Here is a 10948-nt window from a genome sequence, read left to right on the forward strand (position 1 = left end):
TTATTGTGTACATCTATCTTTTTTGTAACGTGTGTTTTACTAATAAATATATTCAAATAAACGAAAACAAACAACTGCGTTCATTGATACATTATGTTTTATTTCAATCAGACAGGATGCAAAAAAAAAACAGGAATAAAGAAAATATATATGTAAAAATACAATACATGAAAAAAGTAACCCAATTACCCTCAAACATAAACGAAAACTACATCCCTCTCTATATATTAAATTAGTATTTAAATCACCACAAATCTTGATTTAGAAAAAAAAATTCAACAAAATAATATCACAAATAAGAATGGAAATGTCTTTAAACGTTTTACATGATGAATGTTTATATGTTATCTTTATGTCCAAAGGCTCTCGTTGTCACACCATCATTTAAAATCCATCTTTTATCATCAAAAGGAACTAATGATTTTTTATTAATAGTTTTGGAATATAAAACATGGCTTTCGCTTCTTATTATATTCATTTCAGAACGTGTAACAGTTTTATCGAAAAGACAATTTTTATACATTTCATGTTTAAGTTTTCTGGATGCAGTTTTTGTGACTCCTTTTGCAGTATGCTTTTCTCCACCTTCAAAAGAAAATGAATACATCTTCGATCTCAGTCCAACAAATTCACTTATTGGGGTTCCACTTGTTTCATCCTTGAATTTGCCTATTACTTTTTTATTTTCGGTGTCATGTAAAAAATGTTCTGGTGGATAATCACTCGTATCGTACATATCTTGATATTGATGCATATCTTCATACACATCTTCCGTTTCAACGTGATATAAAAAACTATCAGTATCAGAAAAACACACACGAATTTTATCACCATACAGAGATTTCATATGGTTATAATGGAAATCGTACATCAAAAACTTGGATAAGTCTAAAATGCAAAAACCTACATATATTGGTTGTTTCATCAAAACATTCACACGTTTTTTCTCAACTGCCACCAAATGTTCGTTAAATATTTTGCAAGATGCGTAGGATGGTTTAGCTGTTTCTTTATTAAGTTTCTCTTCCGTGTGACAAAGTTTCACATCTTTATGCTTGCGTGTATTGAGGAGAGTCCGACCAAAAATTGAATTATTCATCAGCTTATATAAACATTTCTCAAATTCATTCTTTGCAATTTTCCTTTTTTCGGTGTTACAGTCTATGTACTTCTTCAACCAGGGGGTTTGTTTAAACTTGAGTACTCTGTGTATCTTTTTGATCTTCATTCCTAACTCTACGTATAGTTGTAAGTTTCTATAATGCACTATGTATTTTTCCTTGTCGTATAGGTTAGGAACGAGTTTTTCAATCTTTGTTAAACATTGTTTTCCAGTTAAATTTTGTAATAATTCCTTTGAATATGGAGATAAATGTTCTACTTGAATATGTTTTCTTTCTGGAGCTAAGGGAAAATCCGAATGAGAAGAATGAAGTGACGAAGGATATTCAAGGTCAACTTCGAAAATGTATCCGTCTGAACCGTCAGCTTTTAATTTTGTGATATCTAATTTTATTTTCTCCTCCTCGGTAAGCCAGTTGAAATGACCATACGGAAGACATTGAGACATGCTCCAACCATATAAATTATTTGCGTCTAAATAAGATAAATAGGAAGTAGGTTCAGTTGGTTCATACGTATCGAATAAGTATGGATTGTTTGCTTTAGCATATCGATGAAAAATACTAGATACACCGCCTCGTATTCCCTTCTCTACAAACAGCATCATATCTATATCAGTGATTAAATCGAGTACAATTCCAGTTTTCTTCAGCATGGCACTCCAACTAAATCCGGGGGTGGTGAAATAATGACACGGATCCAAATCATAGTCGTGTAAAGAAATGTCTCTAAATTTTTCAAAAACATCTGCCAAAAGAGCTACATCCATTATAAGATACACATCGGAGTATTCCCCCAATGTTTTTACTTTCAGTTTGTCCCACACTGTTTGCGCAAATTGATAATCTTCATCAGATATGTGAGTGTCTCCTAATTTGTTAAAAAAATCTTCTTTGGATGGTAAACAAGGTTTTTCCAATTTCTGCTCGGTATCGACATAATCATAGGGGAATACTCCTTTTCGCAGCAATAGAGAAAATACATCTGGATCCGGAAAAGTTTTAGATAAGTAATTGAAATGTTTTTGTCCTTCGTCAGCTAGATTTTTTGTTAAACTTGCCAGTGAACTGTTTAAAAATTGCAAAGAATCGATAAAGCGGAGATTTCCTATAGAAAATGACATATATTTTTCTTTGTTGTGTGGAATAACAGTGATGTCTTGTTCCTTAAACTTTCCTATTTTACTCATGATGAGATTTGCATCAAATCCTTTCAAATTATGAATAACAACAGGTATAAATTTCGGTATTTTGATCTGTAAATTGCAGTTATTACAAGAAATGCCACGAATGGACCCAGTCACGTGGTCGTGTTCCTTGACTTTGTAATTTTTGCTGCTGAAAGCTTTTTTACATACATAACATTTTTTGGCATATTTGTAGTCTAATTTATCATACTCAGTTATTATCATTGGCTCGATGCGGCTAAGTATGTCTCTAATTTCTTTCTCCTCTTCAAGAAGACGACGGATAAAGTTCTCCACAACATCAGGTCCACGGTATATGACGGGTGGTTTGTCGTATCGCTTATCAATTGACACTCTTTGATATCCAAAACTGTACGGTTCCATTTGTTGGTATGTAGTTGTACTTGACATGTTTGGATTCGGATGACAAGTATCGACTTTCCCTGTTAAACACTCAAAATCAGCATAGATTACAAACGGAATTCGGGCGGTTTTCGCATATTCTTTGAATTCCAGAACTTCTCCCTCCTTGGGAAGTGTAATTTTCTGAAAATCAAATTTTCCACAGTCTGCTTTATGCCTCTCTAGTTTGCATTTATCAGTAAATCCTTGCAAACAAAGATAACAAAAAAAATGTTCTTCGCGATGTTTCTTTGTTCTCGATAAAAACCTGTTAAAGTTGTTTATCAGCATATAGTGACTTTTGTTGTTTTCTTTAAAATATAACATGTTCACATGATGACAAAAGGTTTTCTTTGTGATGTATAACGGGTAGATTTCTCCTTCTTCGTATCCAAAAATGTTAACTGAGATAGTGTTATTCTGTTTTTCGAATTGCGATATTTGAGATAACGGAGTTGGATACTCGATACCAGTCATGTTAACCGAGTTAACAAATGGAACATAATTCTCTACGTTTTCTGGATTTCGTTGAAAGTTATGCATACTGGAAAGAACAGTCCATAAAAAACATTTGTTGTCCAAGTTCTGAATGTTGAGTATACAGTTCGATCTTTTGAGTGATGTTGGTAGTTCCAAATAACTACCTCCTTTTAACGGTTTGTACTTTGTAACGCACAGATCGAGTTGTAAAACCTCTTCAAGTTGCCATCCACTCCCATTCTTGATGAATTCTTCGAAAGAAATGAATACTTTTTGAAATCCTTTATTCAACTCATGAGGTATTTCACTAACACCAGATTGTAAAATGGTACTCACTTTACTATTGAAATGCGGTTCAGCTTCGTCGTATTTTCCATCTGGTGAATATTTAATCATTCTTACATGTACACTTATATAAAACTTTATATTATTTCTAAGAAGCCTGTCCTCTAATATTTGCACAATATCCACTTGTTTTTCTTTGAAAAATAACATCAAGTCATATCTTTCTTCGTTGTTGCTGGGTTGTAATTGAATATTTTCCACACCATCGTTCAGAGCTGTTGTTGTTAACGATCTTTTCTCTCTTGCATTGCGTACTCGTTCCTCGGGAAGTTGATCAACATTTTCTATCCTCTGGCGTTTACGTGGGGGTTGTACGTCATCTTCCTTCTGTACGCTTTTCTTTACATCATGTTTTCTCTTCATATGTTTAGTTAAAACATCTTTTCTTTTCGTGGTGAAACCACAATGTTCACATTCATAGTTTATATTCGAATGGTTCTGTTGATGTCGAATTAAATTATCTTTTCTTGCATACTTCATACCGCATGTTCGGCACTGAAAATTTGATACATTATCTTCATCTGTTACATTGTCATCTTTTCCCGTAGGAGTTTGATCAAGTTGTTTTTCAGTTGGATTTTGCTGTTTAACTGATTGTAGAACTGCATTAAAGTCCTGCGCTGACAGCTGTTGTAACTTCTGTAACACATCATGTGGAATAACTTTTACCAGTTGGTCAATCATATGTTGGTTAAAATTTTCCATCTTGAATGAATGATTGAAACTAGTTCACATTGCATTATATACTAAGGGATGTAAACTTAGATAGGTCAACGTGTATGCCACGTTTACAAGATAATACGTAGGAGGGTAGGGGGGATTAAAAAACATGTCCGTTAATTTTTTTCCCCACCGGATTTTAACCAGGATGTTAAGTACAAGTTAAGAAGATTAAGAGATTAATCCACTTCAGTTAAGAGGATTATAACCAGGATGTTAAGTAGCAGTTAAGAGGATTAGGAGATTAATCCACTTCAGTTAAGAGGATTATAACCCGGATGTTAAGTAGCAGTTAAGAGGATTAAGAGATTAACCCACTTCAGTTAAGAGGATTATAACCCGGATGTTAAGTAGCAGTTAAGAGGATTAAGAGATTATAGACCGGATTTAACGTCATAGTTAAGAGGATTAGCTGTGACGTGACTTCCGGTGGCGGGTTGGTGGCGGACTGACCCCATTTCATACTACTTACATTGTAAAATCATTTTGAAAGAGGACTGATAGGAAAAAAATTGTCTCCAATGTTTTTGTACCATTAAAAAATTCAATAAACAAACCAATTAACCTTAATCAATTATTGTTTAACAATTTAATAAAACTCATTTCGTTAGCGAAATAAAACGTATCAAAGTGAAGAAATATAATAAGGAAAGATAAAAATTAGAATAGTTCACGTTACACGATGCCTTTCTTTATAAAATTTATCTTATCTTATCTTATATACATATATCATCTAATAGTTTGAGAGAAAAAGGCAAACATTTAAAGTGGACAAACGTTTGAATTTCTTGAGGGGAGACATAAGGATTTATACAAAAAAATAATATATCCTTGCATGGTTATATATAGAGAAGAAAATAAATATATTTGCCTAAGACAGCATGAACAAACAAAAATATTAGCATTCGTATGAAAATAAATATCCGCATAAAAATCTTCCTGTCCTAACATGATAACAAATGGACGTCCTCTAAATATAAATCTTAAGATATGCCATTCCTTTGTACAGTTATGCAAGAAATTTGATAAGAAAAGGTGCAGCCACCGCCAAAAGATATGCCAGAATGAAGTCTTGGAGACCACTTACAGAAAATGAACTGAAGTCTTTCCTAGCTATAGTGTTTAACATTGGTTTGATTAGGAAGTCTTCTATAGAAGAATACTGGAATTCATCTTTACCAAGTCAGGCATCCCATTGGTTCAAGAAGGTCATGTCAAGAAATCGTTTCCAGAACATACTAAAGTTTTTATATGTGTCAGACTATTCAAGAAACGTCAAGAGACAGGTACGAATTAGACTGTGTACACCATGCTTAAAAATTAAAACGAAGAAATGATAGGATTTCAAATAAAACAACTCTCCACATGAAACCAAAATGACACAATAATATACAACTATAGATCATCGTACAGCCTTCAATAATGAGCAAATTCCATACCGCATAGTGATGTGCTTAAACAAGCAGGCTGGTTTCTGCTCTTTGGTCGGGTTGTTGTCTCTTTGACATATTCCCAAATTCCATTCTCTATTTGATGACTAGTTTTTTAGTTTTGTCATACCTTTTTTTATAGAAATAAACGTTAATTTGTGTTTAAGGTTTTAGTTTAATCCATTTATCCTCGTCGATTCCTTAAGTGTCTTGTACGAAATCAAAATTTGTCTTTCCAAATATAAAGTGTTACAAGGGGAACTTAAAGCAATTGAAAACAAAAGTTCAGTCCCGGATAAGGATTTAAGGTATCCGTTCCCCTGGGGCTTTACAGCGTAACTTCATCTCAAGATGTTTTTTTTTTTGTTTTTTTTTATATATAGCACCCAGCTTATGTCCCTGCTTCAAGATTTAGACCACTGTTATCCTTATTGAACAAACAATTTTGTCGTTTCATCGTTCCTAAAAAAGAGGTTTGTGTGGACGAAACTTTAATGGCAACCAAAGGTCATAATGTAATGCGGCAGTATATCCAATCTAAGGCTGCAAAGTTTGGAATTAAATTTTGGATGCTTTGTGAATCAGCGACTGGTTACATTTTGCAAATGTCTGTGTACAGAAGGCGACAATTTGATCCAGTTCCAGCAGGACAGTTGCAGGGTACAAATGTTGTCATGAACCTTATGAGTGCGTCCAATATTCCGAATAAAGGCTACCATGTTTTTTGTGATAGCTTCTTTTACTCACAAAACCTAGCTTCACGACTTATTCAAACTACTACATATACAGGTAGCTATTTAAAATAAAGCAAATTAAATGTAGAATGTTCACCTTATATCGGTGTACCGATGTTTTTGACTTTTCTCAATTTTATTATCACTATTTTCAACTTCGAACAGTTCATGGTAATGACATTTTTAGTCAGTCTCAGTGTTATAAAAATTTCCCAAAATTAAACAATAAAGGTCAGATAAACAAGAAAAAAAATGGAACCGCTATAAATTTAAAGAAATAAGAGAAAATATCATACAGTCAAGATAATGGTTAAAACATAATTTCACATTGAAACTTGAACAGAAATACTGACCCCGTAAAATAAACCTGATGTGAACTCGTGCACTCTGGAATGGTAAGCTGGCATTTTAAAATACACCAAATGTGTACATATAAACAGTTCGTTTAAAGTATAATACTTGCATTTCAGTCAATATATCTCCTTAGATATGCACATGTACGTAGTGTTACTATTATTTCTTAAAGTTATACATAGTATATATATATGTCAATATATAGCATAGGCTACATTGGGAAAGGTGCCGACATTTTTTTTTCTTTTTTCAGGAACTCTTAGAAAGAATCGGCCTATGCCGAACACCATTCGTAACGCGAATCCGACACCTGACAATCATGTTTACATGAGAAAGGGTAAAATGTTATGCGCCGCTTTTAGAGATATGAATGGAAAAAAACCAGTACGAATGCTAAGTACGGCATTTTCAGCTCAACATATTCCCTCCGGTCGACCACCATCGTAAACGGGTACAATAAAAATATGGGAGCAGTTGACACAACAGATGCCATAATGAAAGCGTACGGATTACACCGAAAAAATCGTTAACCTTGGAAGAAAGTTGTCCTACATTTTTTTCACCGCATTGTACATAATGCCTATATATTGTATCAAAAAAACACGTTGGACACACCAGTAAAATCCAGACTTCGATTCATCCAGGATATTGTTGAATCTTTATCCGGAATCCGAAGTGAACAGCCGCGACGACGGAGACGACACAAGCGAGCACGGTCTGTAAGTACCTTGTCTGACAGAAAAGAGAAGGACTGTTGCGCGTGTTCCAACCGCAGCCACGGTGGTAGGAAGAGGAGCAGGACAGTATGCAATTTTTGCAAGAAAGGCCTCCATAAGGACTGTGTTTCCTTGCACGAAGACTGTAGAGAACTTTAATTAGGCCTTATCGATCATTAAATCATCTGACCACTATAGTCTCATTGTCTTTGCATTAATAAAATTGACCAGATCACATTTACCTTTTAAAAAGGAGAAAAAAAACATCAACAAATTACTATGATAGTGTATAAGTTAACATACATTGTATTTATCACTCAAAGTTTTTGGATGCCTCAAATATTGCCCTGTTTAAAAATATTCTATGGTTCACACGTATTGTAAATTATTAATCTAACTTAACATTTGCACATTTTTAATATCATTTCATGCCGACCAAGATGTACACAAATGAAACAATGGGCATTTGAATAATCTTGACGTTGACGGTTTTATTGGGTTTTCAATGGCAAACGTCTGTGTTGAAGTAATATTTAGCAACGTCATCGACGTAACGTCTTTTTGGTTTTTGAAAAATTCTGGCAGTGAAAAGGTTAATCAGTTTTAATTTAGCGTGGGGGTATGAAGATTCACTTGTGAATTTTTACCTCCTTTCTTATCACAATATTAACTGATGCACATTGTTTAGAGTGTTTCAATCTGTGTGAAAGTAGTTCATAGTGACCTACTTTTCATTTATTCTTTAGCATCATCCAATAATCATGCATGCAAACTTGAACTTTGTTTCTTTACTGGTTAGCAGAGGACATTATGTCATGATTAATCATGATGTACATTGTATAGCGGGTTATTTTCGCCGGTGTAAAATTTCGCGATTTTCGTTGAACAAGGTATACGAAATATTTTGGCGGTTATTATTTGGCAGATTTAAAACTTTTATCAATTTCTTTGCATGTACACTGATAAAATGGCGGAATATGTTTTGGTGATTTTTGTTTATCCGCGAAAGTAAGCGAAAATTCATAACCCGTGAAAATAGCCCGTTATACGGTATTTACATTATACTCTTGAACCCCAGCCGCACCTTCTCAATTCTCCAGTAGTGGGAAATTATCAGGAAATAGATTAAACCGGTAGGGAATGGAAAAGGGCGGTTGGGGGTAAAGAATATAATGTGAATATTTCGTTTACCAAGTCAAATCAAATCAAATATTTGTATTGCCATATAAATCAAAAACATGATCTGTGACAAACATAGTTTAGTCTTAAATGTAGATGTATGATTTTTTTGATTAGTTGTGAGTGACTTTGCACTAGTTGTAAGATAACTGCGAGTACTCTCAGATCTGTTCCTAGTGTCTTTTTGTTGTCGGGATGTACAAATACCCGGCCACGTCCACTTGTTTTTTTTTTGTCCATCTGATGATCACGAGTTAAGCCTTTTTCAACTGATTTTTATAGTTCGTTCTTATGGTGTACTGTTATACCACTGTCCCAGGTTAGGGGAGGGTTGGGATCCCGCTAACATGTTTAACCTCGCCACATTATTTGTGTATGTGCCTGTCCCAAGTCAGGAGCCTGTTATTTAGTGTTTGTAGTTTATATGTTACATATTTGTTTTTCGTTCATTTTTTATATAAATGAGGCCGTTAGTTTTCTCGTTTGAATTGTTTTACATTTTCATATCGGGGCCTTTTATAGCTGACTATGCGGCATAGGTCGTACGGTGACCTAAAGTTGTTAATGTCTTGTGTCATTTTGGTCTCTTGTGGACAGTTGTCTAATTGACTATAATACCACATCTTCTTTTTTATAATAACATATATACAAAAGTAAACAATACAATATTTAAATACAAAATCATATGGCATCGTCAAGTATATATTTTATAGAGCTGCAAAGGATGCATAATTCTAAAAAGACGATGAATAGTATATGCACAAAGATAATATTTTTTCCAAATACTAACTGAAGGCAATATTTCAAATAAATGAAAAAGTCCACGAAATTGTTACCAGGTGAACTAAATACAATACGGTTATCTCCTGATTTACAACATTAAAGTAAATGCAGACAATGCAGCTAAAAACACATTAAAGGAAACTTCATATTTATTTTATTTCAAAACACATAATGCATAATCATGATAATATACAAAGGTATATCAATTATTCTTTACAGTGCAGATAATACAATGTCAGATAATTATAATTAAGTTAATTTTAACAATTCATAGAATTACTAATTCTTAAGAACAGTTTGAGTTTTCTGCTGCCAACTAATTTGTCTATGTTTTGTTTTATTTCTATAGTCAAATTTTGAAGAAGAAACAAAAATGATACAGAAAATTAAAAGATTTTTTTTTAAATTGTCAAACAAACACAAAAACAAAAACAAGTTTGAAATTTTCAGGAAAAAAAGGAAGACTTGGTCATCTGCGGTTTGATCTATATATCACTCCAACTATATAGTATCTGATTCAAGAAAGATGGAAAGAAAAGAGCCAGATTTATAGGTTTCATTAGCAAATTTAAAAAACAAAAGTCTAGTGTATTTGTGTTATTGTTCTCAGTATAAACACAGAAAGTGCCAGCTATTGGTCCGAGTACACAGTTATTTCGTAGTGCATTTCCTTTAGACAATAAATGGAAATAAAAAAAATCCCACCAACGCTTTCTCAATGATATTTTTACAGTCTGTTGTACTACTTTTGGGACAAATTATATCATAATTATAGAAAACTTCATGAGCTCTAACCCAAAATATGGACAATTTTATGTAAAGGGGGTCTTGAAATCTTTTGACAGCTTCCGAAATGCTAATGTTTGACCTTTTTCAACTGGACCAAATCACTACTTTACATAATAATTCATGAATCAATTTTTTTTACAGTGTAATGTTATCCCCCTTCTTGCTACTTTAGGCATCAAACGTAAATAAATTTGGAAGGGGTCTAAAAAAATTGACAAGTAACACACTGTCCACACTAAGGACTAAGAAAATCAAGGGACGATAACTGTGTACTCTGACATATTCCATTCTCTCTCAAACTGTTCTTGGTTTTGTTTATAAATAGCTACTGTAACAGTTCTTTTCAGTACAGTACATATCATTTAACTTAATATATTTGAGTGCGTGAAGTGATAGAACTCTTTTCAAACATCGATTTGAATAAATATAAATCAATAGTGTTCTTAATCAGTTTTAATTTATTGTGGGGGTATGAAGATTCACTTGTGATTTTTTACCTCCTTGCGCACTGGGACGTCTTAAATAAATCTGATAGAATGTTGTCATAATTTGTCAAAATGAAGTTATCATACGTTTTTTGCAAATATATTAAAAAGTATTGGTACTGGGCTTTTTTCACGCTACAGGTTGTGCAACTTTTTCAGATTTTGTGTAGATTACTAATCAATCTTAAGCTAAGGGAAGTAATTTGATCAAAAGAAACAAAGT

General features: G+C 33.3%; 1 protein-coding gene across 1 annotated transcript; it reads right to left on the reverse strand.

Annotated features, from left to right (window-relative positions):
- Positions 1-275: 275 nt before the first annotated feature.
- On the reverse strand, positions 276-4015 carry LOC143055261 (uncharacterized). The gene is made up of 3 exons (XM_076228390.1): positions 2713-4015; positions 1159-1869; positions 276-888 (listed from the first exon to the last, which is right to left on the reverse strand). Exons 1-3 carry the CDS (start codon positions 4013-4015, stop codon positions 338-340), a joined length of 2565 nt encoding a protein of 854 aa, XP_076084505.1. The 3' UTR covers positions 276-337.
- Between the last annotated feature and the right edge of the window lie 6933 nt (positions 4016-10948).

The sequence above is a fragment of the Mytilus galloprovincialis genome, chromosome 12 (assembly GCF_965363235.1).
Source record: "Mytilus galloprovincialis chromosome 12, xbMytGall1.hap1.1, whole genome shotgun sequence".
Classification (NCBI taxonomy): Eukaryota; Metazoa; Mollusca; class Bivalvia; order Mytilida; family Mytilidae; genus Mytilus; species Mytilus galloprovincialis.

What these genes read in the sequence shown, in the direction of transcription:
- LOC143055261 (XM_076228390.1), bottom strand. Translation starts at nt 4,015, where the DNA reads ATGAAGTATGCAAGAAAAGATAATTTAATTCGACATCAACAGAACCAT. An exon ending in TCCGAATCCAAACATGTCAA is followed by an intron (nt 1,870 to 2,712) that starts GTACAACTACAT and finishes CTCTTTTGGCAG; the next exon opens with ATGTTTTTGAAAAATTTAGA. An exon ending in GTTGAAGAAGTACATAGACT is followed by an intron (nt 889 to 1,158) that starts GTAACACCGAAA and finishes TTTGCATTTTAG; the next exon opens with ACTTATCCAAGTTTTTGATG.